The following is a 21,836-nucleotide window of genomic DNA, read 5'->3' as shown; positions in this document are numbered from 1 at the left end:
AACACTGAGACGATGAGACTCTGCTAGAATCCGCGGAGTCGAGTGTTTGGACTCTGAATGTGACAGATTCAGTTTTGACACTTTCTCACGTCACATCTGTCCACACTGAGTTTTTTAAAAAGTTATGTAACGTGGATTCAAATCAGTCACACAAGCTGCGAAGATTCCACTGGATTACTGTCGAATGACTCACTACTCACAAGTACTTCTCTCTGTATCTAATATTACTGAATGAAAATAAGACTTTACTAGTATAGGACATATTATTTTCTGTATTTTGAATCCTAATGTAAATAAATGGAAAGAGAAGAACTGAAGTTTATTTTTTCTTCTTTCTAATGTTGCTTTTAAATGTTTACTGTGAGCTCATTAATTATATATTATATTTATAACTTCACATAGTGACACAACAACCATTAGGTCTGTATTTGGAATTCACTTGTTTTTAAAATCAATTAGTGATAATTGAAACGTGAATGAACGTGATTATCTAACACGTGTTTATATAATGAGTGTGTGCGGTGGTTCGTGTAAAACAATAGAAACTCTGTCTCCTCCATGTTTCTCTCTGGTTTCTGGACACAGCGCGTCGTCATCTCTCCGCCCCGCAGCGCCGCGCTCCGGTCAGCCGCCGCCACTGCGTCCAGACGCTGAGTGCGCCCGGTGAACCGACCGCCGCCGAAGAGACAACACCGCCGTCTGCGCTCAGGTGAGAAACCCGCACATTTCATCCTCATCCGCCGAAAACACGGCGACCCGGGGACCGGAGCGCGAGCAGGACACCGGGGGGAGAAGCGGCGCGTCGTGAAATCCTCCGTGATCCCTTCGCTCGGTGCGTTTTGTGCGTGAGGTGGGAGAGGTTGGGCCTGCGCGCGTTACATGTATGGAGATATCAATGTGTCGGCGCGCACAGCCGCCTGCAGCCGCTTCTTCAAAAACACGTCTCCATCGTCTCCATCCTCGGCTGCAACCAGCAGACGCGTTTTCATCCATCACGGCTCCAGCCCTGCAGCGCGCACACTCACACACGCGCGCACGGTGCATGTTTTCTCCTCATTCTCCTGCTAAAAAAAAAAAAAAGGCAGAATGGATGAAACATGTCTCCATCCTCCTGCTCCGGCGCAGCTGCCGCTCCGCCTGTTACGCACAGAGACTAATCCAGCGGAATATGTGTAATCTGATAATTGGAGGACCTGAGGAGGAACCTCTGCTCCTCTTTGTGTCGTCGGGTTCGTGTGTGGTGGTGAATCGGTGGTGTTGAGGTGCTCGGCTCTGCTCGGTGCTTCTCCTCCCTCCAGTGTTTCTGGATCGTTCGCTCCCTTCGTGCACGTGAGGGCCTACACGGGCTTCAAGCCTCTAACGCAAATCTTTTATTCTCCAACGTGAAATCCTGAATCTGAACCGGGAAAACACGCTCTCGTGTTGTGCCTCGTTCATTTCGCGTCTCTCTCGTGAGTTCTCGTGAATCTGACATTGTTGTTGGATGTGGAGAATCGGAATGATGCGACGCCTGTGCGCAAATGCCAAGCCCATTTTTCATGCGAGCCTCAGAGGAGCGCGTCCGCAGCGCAGCGTCTCCGCCGCCCGAGCTTATCTGACACATATGGTTCTGCTCGGTAATCCTCCCGAGGTCAGCGGACACTGATCCACTGGAGGTGCGTAAAAGACTCTGGCCACGAACCCTCTGACAAAAGCAAATGAAGCCATTAGGGCTTAGTGCGCTGTTCACACGAGACAGTGATGGAGGAGGAGACCTGCCTCTCTCTGGATCCACTGGATCCACTGACATCTCTGGATCCACTGGATTCAGGGTCGCTGCTCGTTCTCTGCGCCTCAGCTCAGACACCTCCTTCTCATTCCTGTGGGTCTCATGTGCGCCCTCCATCCATCCATTCATCCATTCATCCCTCCATCCCTCCCTGCTACAAGGCCTCAGTGTGTGTGTGTGTGTGTGTGTGTGTGTGTGTGTGTGTGTGTTAGAAGCCATTCCACCAGAGGATCCACAGAAACAAATGAATGTCAGTTTTCATTGACGCTCTGCAAGTTTTTGAAATGTTCCGAGGCCTCACACGGACCCCTCCCTCAGAGTCTCAGCCTCAATCACCGGGGTACTCTGTCGTCTGCCTGTGTGTGTGTGTGTGTGTGTGTGTGTGTGTAATGAAGTATAATATACCTCTGTTTGAAGTTTTCCTTCCTGTTGGTGTCACAGTGTAAATGAATCTTCCGCCCGTTGAAAGAAAATGAAGCCAGAATATCTGGTGAACTAACGACGCCATCTTGTGCCTTTGACGTCATTGATTGTGGGTGGAGTCTCGGCATGAAAACAAGAAGCGTTGTGTAATTCGTCGTTTGTATTGTTTGATGTTTACATGAACAAACAGACGACGGACCAGAGACTCGGGACTTTCTGTCAAAAGACGCCGTTCACGCGTTTTTTCTCGATTGCGTCATCTCGTTAAGGAGAAGAAGAAATGCCTTTACACTGCATTCAACTCCCAGTTAATTGGCACCAAGCTGACGGAGGACGCTGGCTCATTAAACCAGTGGTCTGTGTGTGTGTGTGTGTGTGTGTGTGTCTGATTATTTGACATCATGAAAAAACAAGAAGAATTCCTCGCAGCTGCAGGATTTCAGGTTTTAGACTCTGCGACGATGCAACTTGTCGTTTCTTCTCTTCTACAAACACGAGCTGAGAGTGAAGCAGTGATGAGGAGACAGATGTTTAGATGCTTCAGCGTCTTTGAGTCTGAGGAGGAGGAGGATGTGTGGTGGGGGTGTGATGGACGTCCTGACGGACACTGTTCAACCCACTTGGCACAACGACTCCTGAACATGTGTGCACGGAGGCCACGTGCGGGCCGGCGCCGCAGCAGGTTTCCCCTCCGGCTCGTAGACGAAGGGCAAAATGGAAACCGGCTCCACCTTCAGCTCCTCCATGTCAGGAAGGTAGAGTCGGTCTGTGGCTGCCAGAGGCCGAGAAGAGAGAGAGAGAGAGAGAGAGAGAGAGGGAGAGAGAGAGAGGGAGCGATGGGGGAAAGTAGGTCAGAGATACAGAGGCAGTCGAGCACGTGCAGCATCCTCGTCTCTCAGCTGAGCCACGAGCAGCCAGGGCACGGCATCGCACCAACACCGACACCAACACCGACACCAACACCGACACCCAGGCTCTTTGGGTTCGACAGATTTCAGCTCCGGAACAACCACAAATCAATTTACATCAAATCAATCGAGGGTTTCGAGTCTTCGATCGAGCGACAATGTTAAAATGAATCAGCTCGCTTCTTCTACGACGTGAGGAGCCGCTGCTCTTCTTTGGTCCGGAGCTTCTAACCGAAGCATCTGTTTTATAGATGAAGCCTTTAACATGCACACACACACACACACACACCCCCGGGATGTGGAGCAGAGTCAATTCACATGCAGCAAACGATTCAATATCAAATTCATTTGTCAGTTAATTGATCGTTTTGTCTGTTGAATGTTTGAAGATAGAAACAGTTTGTTCTTGACGATTCAGGCTGAAATGATGAAAAGCTGCATTTTCACTGTGGATTGACAATTTAAAAAATAGTTTCAAGTCGAAACGCTTAAAGAAATCCTCGGTACCTGGGTTCTGAAACATATTTGATATCTTTATTCATAATAAATGAACCTTTTAAAATCCATTCAAACACAAAACATTTGGTTTTGAGCTGCAAACGTTATTCCATTGATTAACGTCGGATCACGTTCGTCTCGTTTGCTGTGATTGTTTGATCTGTAGATTATTTCTTTGATGAATCTTTGTCTTTGATTTTCCCGGATGATAAATAATCGATTGATTATCTTGTTCCCTGTTTGGAGAAACTCATCTCACATGAATCCACGTCTTCTGAGCAAACCTCTGTTTGTAAATCAAACTAAAGTTAATTCATTCACGTCTACACACACACACACACAGTGTGCGGCTGCGTGTGTTGCTCCTGGAGCTGTGTCAACATCCCTGTTGACCGAGCTGCAGGCCGGAGCCAAGACCACATTTTCACACGGCCCCGAGAGGAACGAGCTGCACCAGCAGACCTCTCCGTCTTTTCTCCCTCATGACGCTGCGACAAAAGAACGCTGTCACGTTCCCTTTCTGCAGCAGGTGAGATTTGTGGTCGGGATCTTCCTCCCCTCGACACAAAGAGAGAAGACGAGTGGATCTCTGAGAGGCTTCAGATCCGAGAAGAGAACCAAGCACTGAACTAACTCCTGTCACACAACCGAGACACAGACTCATCTACAGTCGTCTCAGTCTGGAGTTTGTTTGCTCTCTAACTGTCGGAGCTGTGCAGTGAACGGCCTCTCACTGATATTGTCTTCTTTGGCAAAGGCTGCAGCTTTCGTCTTGTTTGGATTCTGTCATGTGTGATGCTACAATGGGACGTTTGTCCGGGGGCTGTGTGCGAGCACGGAGAGTTTGCTATTCATCAGAGTTTCTATGGGACGCACAAAGGTCATCTAGCACTTATGAGATATGTTTAAAGAAAAACAGCTCGGTTCCTTTTAAAAGAATGAAACAGGTTCGATTCTTTATTTGTCACCGTCAACAAATCCCACGAAAAGACTAAAACCCAACATGAATCGGTTTCAGACCCAGAAGTCGCTGCTCACATCTCACTTCTTCTTCTGCGAACAGATCAGTTGTTGTTCCGTTTCAACTGACGGAGATAAAAACAAAAAAACACCCGACCGATGTAGAGTTTCTATGCAGGGTTAAGAGTCCGAATGGGGACGACGTGTTCCTGCGTCAGAGCCAGAACAAAGAGGAAAGGTGCGGAAAAAACGACAAGCGTGGAAGAAAGCAGCGAAACGTTTCCGGTGGTTGTAAGTCGATTTTTAATGAAATAGCAACTTTTTGATTTGATAACAAACGCTACGTTACCTGCTGCTAACAACTGCTGCTCGTGTGCGGGATGAGGAAGTCACTAACACGGACTCAAAAAACCCAATAACCTCCTAACGCTGGAGTTTTCAGTTTGCATTTGTTTGGGATTAATGTCAGTGTCAGATTCATCCACGTCTGGCTGGTGTGTGTGTGCGTGTGTGTGTGTGTGTTGAAATAAACTATATGTGTGTGCGCTCATGGTGATGAAGGATCGTGTCACCCACGGCAACAGTGTGACTCATTCATATGTTTTTAATAGTTTGTGGAAACAATGGAGGATCTGTGGATCAGAAGAAGACGACACATCAGCCTCGGGATAAAAAATGATTCTCATCGGTGGGAAACGATCTTCGTCGGTTTTTGTGGGATTTGTTGACAATAAGAAAAAATATAGAACGATTCCTCTTCTTTATACTTTCCTTCAGAAAACGACTCCCCCCCCCCCACTCTCTCTCTCTCTCTCGATGGAGAGTTTGTGCTGTTGTTTAAATATCCAAGGTCAGGAGATATGAGGCCGGACGGAGAGAAGGTCACATAGCTGAGACAAGTGCAGCGTTAGAGGAGGTTTTATTGGGCGGAGTCACCACAGCAACAGTTTAGACTTCGAGTCAAGTGTTCAAATAAAACCTAAAGAGAGACGAGACGAGAGGAGGAAGTAGAACTCAGCTCGGTAAATATCCTCCAGCGAAAACACACAACTGCTGCGTTCTGAGTCAGACTGTTCAAAAATTTACAGGACGGAAAAATCGAGTTATATAAAACTATTAAAGGTAAAAGTTTGGATAAACAACTGGACTAAACTACCGAAGGGAACATCAGGTGTGAAAGGTCTGGATCGAACTGAACCCTGGTTCTGTTCGGACTCTTTGGACCAATCACAGGAAGCAGAGAAAACATTAAACAGTAGAAGAAGAAGAAATGTAGAGTTTAAAATGTGGAAGGAAAAATGTGACCTGCGCTCGGTTCTCGCCTGAATCTTCTTTCCACTGCTGCTCAGAACAAACATTTACTGAAACATTATTTGCTTTTAAACAAGTAGATTGAATTCCAGTTCAAACATGATGGTCGTGTCTGAACGTTGGTGTAAACTCCTGGAGCAGTTTCCTCAGATTAAACAGAGTCAGGTTTCTGTGCCAACGTGGTGAAACTGAAGATCAGGAGCTGGAAAAGCTGCATCTGCAAACAAACAGGGAAAGAGCAGTTTGGAAGATGAGACTGATTATAACATCAGCTGTGTGTGTGTGTGTGTGTGTGTGTGTGTGTGTGTGTGTGTGTGTGTGTGTGTGTGTGTGTGTGTGTGTCACAGTGAGTGATTGTGTCACAGCAGCAGCAGAAAGAAAAAAAAGATTCAATCTGAAAACTGCTGATGTAACCGGAGGTTCGTCTTTAATCTGACTTGTAATCCTCTTTATCAGATTTGATGCGTTTCCTGTCGAGGGAACACGTCACGACTGTTGATGTTTATTTACTGTGAAACAGTGAAAAACAACAATAATAATAATAATAATCATATGAATACATGATGTTTGAAAACACAAACAGATCCTCACATGAGGATCATGAAGATCATTTAACTCAGAGATTCAGAAAACAAGAAAAAGTGTCTGAAAGAGGGAAAAACAAAAGTCAATAAAATCTTAAAATTCTAAAATCTACTTGACGCCAATGAAGACGAGTTCAAACAGTCGAGTTAAAGAGAGTTAGCATCTGTAAGGATCATTTTAATTAAATGTCTTCATGCTCTAATATTGAGAAAACACATCTCTGTCCTCAGACTGTCCATCGCTGCAGCTCCTCTCTTCAGCCTCTGACTCAAACTCTTTTAGCTCCTGTCTCTTTAAGGCCCCCCCCCCCCCATAAAGCCCAGTCTGCTCTGATTGGCCAGCTGGTCCGCTCTGTTGTGATTGGTCAATCGTTTCCGCCGTGCTGTCTGACAGGCCGTTATGCAAATGTGGGGAATTGTGATGTCATGACGACATGATGACATCACAATGACCAGACGAGGTGTTTCCGTGTTTTTTTTTCCCCACAGACTTTGAGTTCTTTAACTTTCACCCCCCGAAGAGAAAGACCGAAAGAAACGTCACGTCTCCTTTAAATCACGGATCCTGTGCGGAAAACGTGAAACTCGAGCGTCGCGTTTTTTCAGAGTTTTTGTTCCTCGCAGGTTCAGAGTCGGTCAGTGGTCGTTTAGAAAGTGCAGCTCGTCACAGCGAGAGCCGGCGTGCACATGAGCAGGAGGGACTATTTTTATCTGTGAGGCTGTAACACGAAGCGGCGACCCCACGTCAGGATGTATAAATAACTGCTTTTCACAGACACGGTGTCTGTTTACCTTTGGTGGTGACGGACCGGGTCGTGCACACCGGAAGACAGAGTGTCCACGAAGACGCCATCACTGTGTTTAATCTGTAAAACCGTCCTCGTGAAAACCAGTAATATGGCAAATCCTCACACCAGCGTTTTCTGAACTTGCTCTGGTGCTCCTCCGCAGCCCGACCTGCGACTGGCAATGGACTACATGAACAACGCCTCCAACAGCCACGGCCCTGGAGACGCCGTGACCTCCTCCTTAGCCGACATGAGCATCAGCGACCAGCACCACCAGGAGAACGGCGTCCAGATGGGACACAGAAGCCCCGGAGACGCCAAAATGAAAGGTCAGACAACCGGTGCAGCCGCTGAAGAGAAGCTTCTTTAGTGAAGGCAAACAGGTAGAAAAGATGAAACGGCAAAGACGTCCTTAGCGTTAACCTCCAATCATCAGCTCCGAGGCTCTGACCGCTTCCAGGAGTAGCGTCTCAGGTTCAGGTCCTGAGGTCGAAGGTCAACTCAACCCAAGTCAGTCAGTTCAACTTCACGTTAGAGTTTGAATCTGTAATAATCTCAAAGATGAGAAGCTTCTAAATTTTTCCTGTAAGTTGCTGCGGTGTGTCTGTAAAGAGTCGGGGCCGAGGCCGCGCTTTGTTTTAATCCCTCTTTACGTAACGGACACAAGACGTGCTTGACTGGGCCCGAGAGCCCGAGAGCCCGAGAGTCCGAGAGCCCGAGAGCCCGACTGCAGCTGCACTGTGCCGTGTAATCCATCGTCAGATTCCTCAGAACGAGCCCCGTCTCCATCCAGAGCTCATTCAGCTCAGGAACAATCAGGCTTGTAAGAGAACTGTCCATGTAAGTGATGACTGAGAGGATTATTGAGGAGGAAACACAGGAGATGAATAACTGACAGATTGTTCCGCTTGTGGCTGATGATCAGTTCTCGGCCCGACAGCAACGTGTTCTCTTATCTTTCTCATCCCAATCAACCATGTGGCCAATTAGTGCGTAGCCTAGCTTTCCCCAGTCTGCAGCCCTCACTAGTGCAGTCGTTCTCCCCGTTTCCATTCCCCATCATCTCGGGCACAGACAGGAAGCGGTGCGCGGCGTCGGGTCCGGCTGCAGAGCTAAACGCCACGGTTACCGACAGCGAGACGCAAAGTGAGTATCTCGAGTGCGAGACGTAGACGAGTAGAAGGTGTGAGTGAGTAGTGCAGCGGTAGTGTTTGTTCAAATGTGTTTTATTGGTCTGTTCCGTCTGTAGCAGCTGATAGAAGGAAAAGCAGTACATACATAAATACATATATATTTATATATATATATATTTATCTTCTCTACTTCAAAATACCGGTGCGCTGGAAGTGCTTTCTCGACCGGGGATGTGTGTCTTGAGAAAGCTGCGAGGATTGCTTCTCTACGTGTTCCGTTTCTATCGTTACCTCTTAAATCTGTGAGACTGGGATTTTCTGACAGTCACGATCAATCAATCAAATCACGAGTAATTCAACACTCAACAAGTAATTCACATCAAAAATGTATAAAAAAGAATCCAGCGTCATCATCATCATCCTCCATGAAAGGTCTCGTTATTTAAACATGTCTTTTTTTTTGTCCTTTAAACTTTAAGTGGAAACCTGACACGTGAAATGTTGCTGCTGTGAAAAATTGATAAACCGTGTGGATTTTCTTTTCGCAGCTCACGTGATCGTCACGCGTGGTTTTTTTTCTGTCATGATTTCCTGTTCACGCTCCAGTTTAACTTCAATCCACAGGAAACGGAGGAAACGAGGTGAAGCCTGAGTCTGAAGTGTCTCAGAGCTGTGAGGACGAGGCGGCGGCCGGTACGACGTCTGCATGAAACCTTAAACCAAAGATTTCAAATGAACCTTTTCTTTTAACGTCTCAGTTGTTTTGTTTCAGGTTATCGGTTCAATTTCTTTGTTTTTACAAATAACTTTCCCTTTTTTTTTTCAGAGCTAATGTTGATCTTGATTTGCTGATTTTCTTTCCTCTATCTCACATTTTGTTTTCTTATTTTCAGCCTCTTTCTCACCTGTTGACTTTAAACCTGCTGATGTGTCCGATATTGATTAGACTGGTTCTCACAGACATTCGATATGAAAACATTTATTTCACAGGATGACGCTGCAGAGAAGAGTTATATTTATATTTTACAGAAAAGAAAACTATGTTTATTTTCTTATTCTGAAAGTTTATGGTTAAACTTCACATCTTAAGAATCTTTGACAAAATGGTGTTTTTTTTAGATATCAGCTGAAATATAGGAGTTTCCTAATAATCTATCGACCCTCAAAGCTCCTCATCGAGCTCTAACGTTTAAAACGAACCTGCTTTGATCTTAAACACTGACGGAGCGACCGGCCTGAGGGTCGAGGGTCGAGGGCTCCGTCAGGTTGATGGTTCAACGTGAGAAATACCACAAGTGAGCGGCAAACACCAGGTCAGCAGCAGATTGAGTTTCTCCTGGTTTCTTTTTTCTCTCCTGATCATTAGTCAGGAACAAACTGATGAATGAGAAGAGATGAAAAATCAGTAAAGCACCGTTTAAAACACGGCTTTACAATTTAGAAAGAATAGAATAAAATAAAGTCTAAGATTTAAATTGTCGTTAAGACTGGAGCCTGAGTAAAAAGTGTTCAGATGTTCAGGTCATGTGATCGTGATCGCAACATGAGTTGAAACTGATAAAGTGACGTTGGTTCATCCACAGCAGAAACATCTGCTCAGGTGGTCGGTGCGGACGCAGCGTCTGAGCTCCCGGGTGAAGTGGAGGGACAGCTCGGTACGACTCCCGCCTCCGTCCCCGCGCGCTGCTTCTGCCTTTCATTTTGTTTCCCAGCATCCTTTTCTGCGGTGTAGTTTGACATTTTGGGAAATTTAGCTTCTTCACCAAGAGACAGATCGACACTAATGAGAAATATGAAGCTAAAGCTATGAGCCTGTTAGCTTAGCTTAGCTTAGCATGGAGACTGGAAACAGTCCGAGCGTCTACAGTCCACGTGATGAACCTGTAAAAACCTACATGATATATAATGACGTATTTTCCAAAATGTCAGACTTCAACGTTTGTGTTTGTGATTTTCAAATGAAGCTTACTATAATTTTCTCTCAGCGTCCTGGTCGGAACAACTTGAGTTTGTTTTCTCCTCAGCTTCATGTTTGTGTTTTTAATGCTCACGATCATAAACACAAAGGTGGTTAGAGGACGAAGGCTGTGGTCGAGCGGTGGACACATGTGAGACAGATGTGAGACAGATGTGATCCGACTTCGATAAACTCTCCTTCGTGCCTTCACATATTCATCCTCATGGTTTTTAATGATTTGCTCTGCGTTAACTCTGTGTGTGTGTGTGTGTGTGGTATTGATTTCCCTGCAGTGTGTTAATCGCTGGTGATCGTTACTGACGTGCTCTCATGTCTCCTCATGTTGCAGCAGCAGCAGCAGCAGCAGCAGGAGGAGGAGCAGCTTCGACAGGTACGCTGCTGCTCTACGTTTCATCCATCACACGCACGCTGGATTTATTTACTGCAGGAGACGGGACTCATGTCCTCCGTCTTTATTTTACAGTCTGTGTTGCACATTCAGAGAAAAAACTTTAAAATCACATTTGAATCATGTTTAAATAAGAAAAATCACATTTGACCTGTTGGTTAAGTTCACTGGAATGAAGCGTCTGTCGTCTGTCACCTCAGTGTGATGCTCTACTGTCCATCTCCATTTCATTTCATTTCATGTGAACTCGAGTGTTTTCTTTTTAAACCAACCTCCATTAATCACTGTTCATGAGTCGTGCACCTTTTACACATCGCTTTCTTTTTCCGGTTAATGAAAGGGCTTAATTTTCCTCATGGACACCACTTCTTTATTCTTTCCTTTCCATGGGGAGACGACAAACCAGTTCTGTGAATGTCACCATTAATCTGCTTTTCAAAATAAAAATAGCGAGGCCCGCTACTGGAGTCCGGCGTGAGGTCGCGCTTGCGGGCGACGGATCAATGCTCGCTGAGGATGGCGTTGACTTCCTGGGAGCTGCCTGCTCCGAGGACGCAGGAAACAAGACGGTGGGGGAGTGTGGGAAGAAGCTGAGCGACTCCTCGTGGGCCTCTGAAGACCTCAGCTGCAGGTCAGAGGTCAGGCGGGATGTGGAGGCCAGCAGCCGGAGCCCAGAGCTGACCGGAGCGGCCGACTCTCACAGAGCGATCAGCCTGGACGCCTCCGAGTGTCTGACGGAGATGAGCGATCTCTCGTCTTTAGTCAGGAGCACGGCTTTGGAAGACCTCACGTCCATCGGGGACAAACGCTTGTTTCAAGGGGAGGAGCTCGTCCCTGAGCAAGTTGGCGATGGACTGGCGGCTGATGACGCAGCTTTAAAGTCCTGCAGAGACTCTGGAACCAAAACTGTCGCTCCAGAAAGTCAACACGCCGCTCAAACCCAGCGTCTCTCACAATCTGCATTTGATTCTCACTCAGAAGATCTTCACCCAGCGAACAGCGGCCGGAACGATCGCCCTCTAACCCACATGCCGTCTGACGACATGGCTGAAAACGGGGCCTGCGATTCAAGGCCTGACATGTCTAACGGCTCGGAGCGGAGCAGCGGTGGGGCTCAGACCACCGGTGCCGCCGAGCTGCAGAAAACACCACCCCAAAGTTCGCCAGCCAGAAAGTCTATGGTGCCGGTCGCCATTTTCAAAGGTCTGTTTGCTCTGATGTTCACCAGAACGAGTCCTCTTCAGTTCAGCCCTCCCACTTGTTTGATTTACAGCAGCTTCTACCGTCTGTTATGCAGCACTGTCCGTCCTGAGACTCCGACCCGAGGAGACGCCTGTTGTCCTCCCTCCCCACTTTAGCTCTTTCGTTTCTCCATCTCTGCTCACTCTGCTCGTCATGCAGCCCCCAGAAGCCACTTTCTTGATTTCACGTTGCATGTTGCATATCCCACGTCACCGATCTCACTTCATTTTCCTTTTGCCGGAAACAGACACTTGGAACTAGACGATATTAAATTTACAGAAAAAATAACGTTTCAAAATCTGCTTTTCTCTCTTTTCTGTAGCTCAAGCAAAGATGGATAACGGCTCCACAGAGAAGGTTCGTGACTCTGTCATTTCTTTTATCACAATTCATTTAAAGGGTCGTTCTATAGTTTATTCATTGAATCAACCAGAACGATTCTTTAACATTTAATCCTTGAGACGGTTTCATTCATTTCCATCATTTTCATTTGTTGAATCATTCCTCTGTTTTATGGTCTCTGTCATTAGAACCTTTGTTTTCCATGTCATTTTTCCTCCTCATGAAAAAGACTCAAACTGCCACCACACCAACCTCTGCCCCTAAACGACCGTCCGTAGTCGCCAAGGGCAACAAAACACTCGCGTCCGCCCGAAACGGCCACAGCTCCATCCCCATTAAAGCCAGCAGCCCAGGGCCCAGGCAGCCCGGAGTAAGTACAGGTCTGAATGCAGCGTAGCCTGTAGACCTGAGTCCAGCTTTTATTTTGAAAAGGTGTGAATTCAAACCACCGCTCATTTCCTTTCACTAACCTAACTTCCTCCATTCATCACTAATCACAGATTAGATTTGTGTGATTGCTGTGTGAAGATCACTGACCCGAGTCCGAGTCCGGAGCTCTGCTCGGAAATAAAAAAAACTAAATCACTGTTTTGCTGTTTTTCATTTCCAGGCTGGTGCAAAGTTTCAGTCCCCAGGAGCCAAAACTTCAGTGAGAACTGCAGCTCAGCCAGGTAGGGAGCGAGGAGTTCACATGTTTGTATGAGTTGTTTTCATTTTGATTCATATTCATTTAAACAGAGTCAGATTTAAAGACTTATTTATGATGTGTCATATTTTTTGTGATACAGCTAATGCCAAGAAACCTCCCACTCCAAAAAATGAAAAAGGTAAAACTAAAAAAGCAGAAATCAGAAGATTAGAAATTCAGCCTCTCGACTCCAGTCTGACCTGGATCAGACTTCTTCTGCTTTTAGCCTCGATAGCTCCCGGTTCATTTCTATTTTTATTTCTTTATTATTTTTCTTTCCTCCATGACCGTGGACACGCTCACGACCTTTGACCCGTTGCTTCTAGATGCCATGAGTGGACAGAGCAGCCCTGGTACTCCCAAATCCCCCTCGAGCCAAGCACACTCTGCCAAGTCTGTGGCCGAGGCCAACAAGGTGAAGAAGATCGCTGTGGTGCGCTCGACGCCCAAATCCCCGGGCTCACTGAAGAGCCGCCCGCCGGCTCCTCTGGCCGCCGCGGCGCCGATTCCGGACCTGAAGAACGTCAGGTCCAAGGTCGGCTCCACAGACAACATCAAGCACCAGCCTGGAGGTGGGAAGGTAAACAGACTCCATGTGACTACACCTGCACACAGTCCCAGGTTTCTACTCTGTGCAGAAGAGAGTTTTGTGTGTTTGGTTGTGTGAAGTGTTTGTGTAGCTGCCGTCACGTGCTCTAATATTTATGGACCAAAACTTAAGTTTCCTGTTTTCAGGACAAATGGTTTTTAGTTCGTTCTCCGTCTGACTGCTACGTTTATCTTCTCGTCTTTGGTCCTGTTGAGTTTCTGGTCACATCTCGACTGGTGGACCTCAGCAGGGTCCACTTCTCTTTCTTCCAGATGTGAAATAAATGATGGTCTCCACTTTTACGAGTCTAAACGCTGACGTTTTCGTTTCTCCAGGTACAGGTCCTTGATCAGAAGGTGGATTATAGTAATGTCCAGGCTAAGTGTGGCTCCAAAGACAATATCAAACATGTACCCGGTGGCGGCAATGTGAGTAACTGAGGGATGAACTCAACACCAGACTCTTGAGTATCTCTGCAGTTATGATCATCAAAACCAACTTTTGGTAAAACAAGAAAGTTGCTCTCTTGGTTTTGTTGCTTGTACAAACACATGATGAGGAGATGGACTCTCTCAATCTGATCCACTTTAAGACATTTAACTATTATTTTACGTCTTACACTGAAAGCTCAAGGTTCATTCAGACAAAAGGTTTTAACGTCAGGTCTGTTGATGCTGAATCAACGTGTGTGATGTACGGCAGCTTTAATTTAACAAACATGTGAAGTCTTCATCCCTTTAACATCTTATCTCCTCCTCTGGGGCTGATCCCCCCCCCTCCTGGGAAAGCTCCCACTTTCATTTCTCAAGAACTTTATTTTCTTCCTTGCACTCGGCAGGTTCAGATCCTGGATAAGAAGCTGGACTTAACTAACGTCCAGGCTCGCTGCGGCTCTAAAGACAACCTCAAGCACACGCCCGGAGGAGGCAAGGTGAGGGACATCTGGACGTTTTTGTGTTTGACTGTTAAAATGACTGAAGGACAGAAACACAGTGCTGGGGTCACGAGTGAGCAACAAACCATGACACGATTTTGTTCCTTTTGGATTTCAAGAATGAATGTGAATAAAATGAGAGGAAGTCACAGTTCAAGGAATAACGTTGAAATGTAGTAAGGAGGAAATGCTGCGTAAAATATTGTGAATAAAATCTAAATCCGAGGAAGATGTTTTTTTTAGATTTGTGGGATAAAGTCAAGTTAAATCAGAAGAAGATAATTCATGAAACTCTAATTCTAAAAGTAAAATCAAAACCTGTCCAGTGGTTTTTATCTTACAAACAAAAACCTCTGAGTTAGTTTGAAAACCTCTGAGACATTTGACCTGGAGGAGAACGATGATCATGATCTCAGATGTGCACCCGGAGGTGTTCATGTCAGTAACATAAGGGATCTCCTCCCTCATCACACAGCACTTGTTAGGAATAAATGAGAACTTTTCCCCGTCCTCCTTCATGAGCCATGTCCCCCCCACCCCCGAACCTCAGACTTGCCCCCCCCCCCCAAGATCTAATGTCCTCTCAGCACTGGTCCTCATCAACAGCTCTGCTGCTGTTGCTTCCCCCTGGATAACCGTCTTTTTTCCACATATCGACTTTCCAGGTACAAATTCTTGATAAGAAGTTGGACTTAAGCAATGTGCAGTCCCGGTGTGGCTCCAAAGATAATATAAAACATGTACCCGGTGGTGGAAATGTGAGTAGAGAAACGAGGGATTGTCTGCAGCTGTGCAGCTGCTTCTTCCTCTGAATGCATCTTCTCAGAGGAGCAGGATGTGAGAGTGCACGAAACCTCCTGTCTGTGTTCAACCCCGACTCTCTAACACGTCCTAACAGTTTTATCAGCACACTTATAAACAGGCATGAGCATTTCACCGCGACCTCTCCAGAGCTGTAGATCTACTCCACTAACACTAGTTCTCTAGAGTGGGATCAGTCGCCGTGACTCGGACACGGTGTCGTGCTCACAAAGCTTCTTCTGTCACAGCTGAAAACATGATGTAATGCTCATGCTCCAGTGTGAGCTCGATAACTCTGTCCAGTCTGTGCTTGTCGGTTTGACTGTGATCGGTGTAAAGTGGAAACCACCTGAACCAGCCCCTGAGCCAACGTGCATGAATCCCTTGTGTTCGATTCCAACTGATCCTCACGTTACACAAATTAAAATAATCTCAATTCCCTGATGGCAGAAAGTGAATCAATCATCCGATCAACGCGTGTGAGAGATTCTCCTCACAGCAACAAAGAGTCTCTGTCCGAGGCCTCTCCAACAGTCCGCCTGTTGTTGTAAGTTGACCTCAGCAGAGACGACACCGAGCACTTTTGTGTTGCGAGACAAGCGGCCATGACAGGAGAGCCTGAGATGACGTCAGTTCAGACGAGCACCGCGATGCACGGCTGAGACATCTGGCTTTTTATCTACCGGTCAAAAATATGATCAAACAAACTTCTGAACACGATAATTTACATTTTTCAGTCACTCACGTGTCAGAACAAGATGCACTTTTAGATCTTAGTGTTTTTAGCACTGAACTGTAAAATCTAATCCAGTTTCACACACGTCTGTTTTCCCTCTTTGACGACACTTGCTCTGTGTGATCTCCGGGACACTAACAGGATCAGCTCGTGTGCACTTGCATGTAAACTGAGTGTAAATTGATCTTTGCTGTTTCAGATGAATTCAGTGATTTTCTGCCGTGCCTGGTTTTTCTCCACAGGTTCAAATTGTGCACAAAAAGATTGACCTGAGCACCGTTCAGTCTAAATGTGGATCGAAAGACAACATTCGTCACAAACCAGGTGAGGAGAAACCGTGTGATTGAATAAATGTATGTGATGTCACCTCCGCACATTGAAATCCACTGGGACTGGATCTTTATTTGCATGTGACTTGTTGGTCGAGAGGTCGAGATTCTGCCTGATGTTGTTTGATGTGTTTAACCTTTATTTCCTATGTTTTCCTCAGGCGGTGGAAACGTGGAGATCAAAAACGAGAAGCTGGAGTTTAAAGTTCAGTCCAAGGTCGGTTCTCTTGGAAACATCGGCCACGTCCCTGGAGGAGGACAGAAAAGGGTAAAAACATCTGGATGACAGGAGATTCATTGTTTATCTGGCACCGACATGTTTCCCTTCGTCGTGTTGTCGTGTCAGTTCTGCCGATCGCACGGATCAAAGCTTCAGAACTGACTCTTCTAAAACACAGATCTAAAGACGAACCTGAAAGCAGCAGAGGACTCAGAGAGGAAACGGTTTTTCTAGAGGGTGAAACTGAGTCAGCAACGAGTCTCACTCTTCAACAGAAACACGAACACACAGGTCGACTCAGCAGAAACACAAACAACGACTTCATATTTCAACAGTGTCTGGAAACCCTGAGCGTCGACTCTCAGGCTCTGTCTCCCTGGTGGAGGTTGTCGGAGGAAGCCTGCAGGCGACACTCGGGGCTCAGAGGCCCCGTGATGTTTAAGGTTCTTCATAAATAAATCAATGATGATAAAATAATTCTAATTAAAATGAGGCTGAATATGAGCAGAATGTCTCAGTTAGAGGCTGAAACATGAAATTCAAGGTTTCCACTCAGACAAAGCAGCTTCAAACCCTCCGTTCATTCATCTCTCATCCCTTCATCACTTCCCTTCTTCTCTCGCTCAGACGCTTCTCATCCACCAGCTGTTTTCTTTCTTTCTGTTCTTCATAATTAATCGTTTATCATCATCTTCATCATCTTCTTCTTCTTCTTTTCCTTTCGTCAGTGTTTGTCCATTTTGGTTTCTCATGCGTTGTGTTGCATTTTGATTTGTGTATTTTTGTTGCATGTCACTTGTCCATTCCCTGTGCGGGGGCGTCCTCTGTAGAGGGAGAAGGGGAAGGAAGCCGAGGGGAGCGCCTCAGACAGCCCCTCACTCCCCTCCCCTGCTGTCACCCCCCCCCAGTCACCTCAGACCGTCCCCTCCAACACACCCACCCTGACGAACCCTCTCATAAAGATTGAGGACTCCTGTAAGTACTCGCTCGCCAGCTGTGCAGCTTCACGCACATCTGGATGCGTTCACATCGCAGGTTCTAGTTACTCCTCAGGAACATTTGATGACATTTTATCTCGTGGGGTTAAATGTGTAATTTTATACAAACAGCATGTAACAGCTACGCTACATGGCCAAGAGTCGACGTCTGGCTCGTCCTCCATGTTTGACCTTCGTCTGTGATGTCACCCGCAGATTGAGAGCCACAAACTGAGCTTCCGCGAGCAGGCCAGGGCCCGCACCGACCACGGCGCCGAGATCGTCTCATTGGAAGACTCCCCCCAACAGCTCAGCACCGTGTCCTCCTCCGGCAGCATCAACATGGCCGACTCCCCGCAGCTCTCCACGCTGGCGGACCAGGTGTCCGCCTCCCTGGCCAAACAGGGCTTGTGAATGCACCCCGGCCGCCCCGCCCTCTCTCCACCGCCACCTCAGAAACACGACCACGTAGACGAGTTGTGATGCCTTCCTCGTTGTTTTCACAGGACTTTTTTAGCTCCCATCACTGTTTATCCTTCACTAACCTTTCAAACAGTTCTCGGGCCATTCCTAGAAGAGTAATCAAGAAAAAAATGGAGCGTAGGCCGAGATGTCCTTGATTTCTCTCTGTGGTCTCTGATCTCTACGTTCGCTATTAGTTCCACCTTTTCTAGACGTCCCTTTAAGAGTTAAAGCAACCCAGCAGAGCTCCTCGTGAATCTGATGAATTATTCTTCACATATCCTGGTGAATCTGGTTCAACACTGTAAACCCATCAGAACGTTGTTTTCAATGTCCCCCGAGTTTTTTTTATTTTATTTTCTTAAGTGATAAGTAAAACAAGAATAGCAACCAGGAAATCGGAGGGAAACGCCGACTGTTCGGGTTCAGTTTGTGCTAAAGCAGAAGGGACAGTTACAGGGTATAGGTGACGGGCGCGTGAGGAAAAAACGTTAAAAAGAAAAGTAGCAAAAGTTTCTCGTCAAACGCAGAAGAAAAACGCTTTCAGACCTCACTGCGGTCTTCGCTTCGTCCCGACGTGTTCTGCACCTCGAGGTGCTGCAGGTGACGTAACCTGGATTTTAAAAAAGAAAGAAAAAAAAGAGAACAGCTAGACTAGAAACTTCGGTTTGTGTGGGGCACCGTTTTATAATCGTACTCTGTGGATATATGACATGTATTTGATATGAAGAAACATTTGTATTGTGCCTGCTACTGTCAGTGTTTTTTTTGTTACTGCTCCGTTGTAAACGCGCTGAAGCTCGACGTACGAGAAGGAAAATTAACCGGTAAGAATTAAAAGTGTAACGTTCGTGGCCAAATTATCCAGAAACAGAAGGAGTTTGTGATTTACAGTATTTAAACTGCTGTGCGCACTCACAGCTAGCTAGCCATGCTCATCGCGGTTAAGTCTTAAGGCCACTTATGAGATAATGCAAAATGCTAAGACTGTTAAGCATTTAGCTAAAACATTAAGTAATTCAATAACTTGAGCTAACGAATTCAACGTTTCATGTGCGAGAAGAATTTAGTTTTATTTCTTCTCTCACACGTTCACACTATGAAAAAAACGAGTATTTGAAACGGGAATGAATACGTACGTGTTGAAAAGCAGATGGATGGAAGGTTTGTTGTTTTGCTTTGTTGTAAATGCGCTAAGCTTGATGTACGAGGATGGAAATTAACCACAAGTCACGAAAAGTGCAACATTGTTCGCATTCACAGGTAGCTAGCGTTCATCGTAGTTAAGTTTTAAAACAAGCCACTCATGAGCTAATGCTAAATGCTACACCTGTATAGCTTGCAAACAGTACCACGAGTGTTGAAGAATCAAAAAGACTTTTGATAACATTAGCTAACATTGGTTAACATTAACAACCACAAGCTAGCAATCATACCAGGCCAGTGCTAATTTTCACAAAATTTACTTTTTCTCGAGACAACTTAGCATTTAGCTAAAACATCAGCACAAATGTGGAAGAATCAGTCATTTGATTACGTGAGCTAACATTAGCTACCTTAAGCTAGCGGTCCCAGCAGACCAGTGGTGCTAAATCGAGCGAAGGTGCATTTTAATGTTGAACGTTTTTTTTAAATGCGCTGAAGTTTGATGTATGAAGAAGAAAATTAGTATTAAGGCATTAACGTGTAACGTTCATGGCAAAATTATTCAGAAAGAGACATTAAATACAGTATTTAATCTGCTGTACGCACTCGCAGGTAGCTAGCTACGTTCATTGTGGCTAAGTCTTAAAGTTAGTTAAAACAGTAGCATTAGGGAAAAAAGGATCAAAAAGTAATTTGACAACATTAGCTAACATTAGCCTCCAGAGGCTAGCGGTCATACCAGCCAGTGCTAATTTGAGCGAAGCTGCATTTCGAGCTCACTGATTGAACTTGTTTTATTTCTTGTCGCAAAAGTTACACACTCAAACTTTAAAAGTATAAAAAACGAGTGTTTTAAATCACGTAACATGAAGATGAACATGTTGAAAAGCGAAAGCATGTTGACCGGAGTGGGTCGAGGTGAGATGAGCGCCGCTAACGGGAGAGAAAGTCAGATACAGAGACGCAGGATTCATCAGGATGTGGCTCAGCTGGTTGTTTTCACCTTTAACGCTGCGTTCCGTCACAGCTCGGAGCTCGGACTCACCGACCTCTGAGTGCGAAGTTGCGTCTGGAGCGCCCCCTCAAGTAGGAATCCAAGATGGCTGCTCCGTGTATCAACAGTAGTGAAAGTGAAAGTTTTTACTGCTAGCACTTCTATCGTACACTTAGTACTGTCCAATTACTGTCTGTAGACGTGTTACTACGGCGTTAGTTAGCGTACTGCGTTATTACGAATTCGTTTTGCTAACAATGGCTAATGACTGTCGACTCGGGGTTTTTCCGGTGCGACGTCATTCGAGCTCTGAGGTGTAACGGATCGTAGCATAACGCTCAAGTTCCTGGCAAAGAAAACGAGACAGCGTGACCAAAAGTATGTGGACGCCTGGATTTTACACCTACTGGAGTTAATTCGTTTTCTGGGATAATTCAACCGGTTGTACAGAAGACGAAGTTCTAGACTAATTTAAAAAACTCAGATTAGAGGAAGCTGATGTTTGTTTTCTTCCCTTGAGCCCTGAAGATGATCTAACGACCCCTAGTGGGGAGTCTGGGTATGACGCTGGAGTCTCAGCCCTGATGTTTGTAACCACTGGTTTGATTGATTATTCTCAGATTTTCTTAACTGCGACTAAAGAGGCTCAACCTTGAAGAAACCAGAATCACGAGTTCTGAAGTAAAGTAGGTTGACGGGCTCGTCCACATATTTTTGGCCGTACGGTGCGTTTCACATAAAGGAAGATTTATTTACTTTTGTGTTGAAGCTTTTATTTTGTATTCTAACAACCAGCTGGAGATGACCGGTTTCCTCTTTTCGTCATTTGTTATCTCACATTCTCAGAAAACGTCCTAATGAATTTTCCTCGTGACTTAATGAGTGAAACAACTTCTTGCATGCTCCTCATGTAAGAGACGGCCGTCTGCTTGTTGCCTCCCTTCACAAAGTGGTCTCTTTGTATATCCTGTTTATATCTATGCTTCTGGTAGAATATGCTGACTAAAAAAAAAAAAGGCACGGTGTGTGTGAGGTGATTAACTTCACACTCAGGTTGTGATGAAGTCCCACAATTTGCTCCCACCTCTGTATGTGCAACAAGTTGCTGACATAGATATAAAACTGTATTTTATCTCTATGGTTGCAAAGACGCTTCTTTAATTTAAAAAGAAACAGACACATGAGATTTTAAAAGGTGCAACGCTACATTATCTGCATGCTACAGTAAATTCACGGTTCTCTTTTCCATTGATCGGCCACATCGGACAGAGAGTGCAGGGCAGACGAGAGGAGTCGAGCGTTGAAGGTTTGAGCGCCTCCTCCTCTCTGTGCTGGACCTCTGCACCGGAGGCGTTTCTGCAGTGAGAGAAACTCGTCACCTCTTTTTTGGTTTCATTCTGACGCTGTACAGTTGTGGAAATGTGATTGTTCTCGTTACTGTGCATTTGATCAATAACTGGTTTATGATGATTCTTGTTGCTGTATATGTGTATTTGAAAATAAATGCTATGAAGTCACCGTCGTCGTGAGCGATTGCAACACGAGCGCCCGAAATCACTCCCTCTCACTGTCCGCCATTTTGAATTTGTGTCCCATTCATCACTTGAGCTCCGCTCAGAGAAACCGGACAGGCCACA

The 21,836-nt window shown here is 45.8% G+C and overlaps 1 protein-coding gene and 1 long non-coding RNA gene across 33 annotated transcripts; one reads left to right on the top strand and one right to left on the bottom strand.

Annotated features, from left to right (window-relative positions):
• Positions 1-361: 361 nt before the first annotated feature.
• Positions 362-1,329, bottom strand: LOC109644507 (uncharacterized). Its single transcript, XR_002203814.2, has 2 exons — positions 1,194-1,329; positions 362-1,061 (listed from the first exon to the last, which is right to left on the bottom strand). It is a non-coding gene; the product is annotated as an uncharacterized lncRNA (long non-coding RNA).
• Positions 575-21,717, top strand: LOC109647001 (microtubule-associated protein tau-like). 32 transcript variants are annotated; one of them, XM_069518181.1, is made up of 17 exons: positions 575-709; positions 4,736-4,848; positions 7,404-7,569; positions 8,231-8,386; positions 10,680-10,721; positions 11,190-11,942; positions 12,304-12,338; positions 12,553-12,693; positions 12,934-12,994; positions 13,112-13,150; positions 13,338-13,591; positions 13,936-14,028; positions 14,439-14,531; positions 15,200-15,292; positions 16,314-16,395; positions 16,562-16,668; positions 17,814-21,717. In XM_069518181.1, exons 2-17 carry the CDS (start codon positions 4,750-4,752, stop codon positions 18,009-18,011), a joined length of 2,412 nt encoding a protein of 803 aa, XP_069374282.1. In that variant the 5' UTR covers positions 575-709; positions 4,736-4,749; the 3' UTR covers positions 18,012-21,717. The 32 variants fall into 32 exon arrangements, with proteins under 32 accessions (XP_069374282.1, XP_069374283.1, XP_069374284.1 ...); XM_069518165.1 differs by lacking the exons at positions 575-709; positions 4,736-4,848 and adding exons at positions 2,195-4,126; positions 17,451-17,595 and having other exon boundaries at positions 17,814-17,955; XM_069518163.1 differs by lacking the exons at positions 575-709; positions 4,736-4,848; positions 8,231-8,386 and adding exons at positions 2,233-4,126; positions 8,998-9,066; positions 9,957-10,028 and having other exon boundaries at positions 10,686-10,721.
• The last annotated feature ends 119 nt before the right edge of the window (positions 21,718-21,836 follow it).

Source organism: Paralichthys olivaceus, chromosome 21 (genome assembly GCF_024713975.1).
Source record: "Paralichthys olivaceus isolate ysfri-2021 chromosome 21, ASM2471397v2, whole genome shotgun sequence".
NCBI classification, from domain to species: domain Eukaryota; kingdom Metazoa; phylum Chordata; class Actinopteri; order Pleuronectiformes; family Paralichthyidae; genus Paralichthys; species Paralichthys olivaceus.
This window is presented reverse-complemented; position numbering and strand designations above follow the sequence as displayed.

What these genes read in the sequence shown, in the direction of transcription:
- LOC109647001 (XM_069518159.1), top strand. Translation starts at nt 3,803, where the DNA reads ATGATAAATAATCGATTGATTATCTTGTTCCCTGTTTGGAGAAACTCA. An exon ending in ACGTTCCCTTTCTGCAGCAG is followed by an intron (nt 4,127 to 7,403) that starts GTGAGATTTGTG and finishes GCTCCTCCGCAG; the next exon opens with CCCGACCTGCGACTGGCAAT. An exon ending in ACCAGCCTGGAGGTGGGAAG is followed by an intron (nt 13,592 to 13,935) that starts GTAAACAGACTC and finishes TCGTTTCTCCAG; the next exon opens with GTACAGGTCCTTGATCAGAA.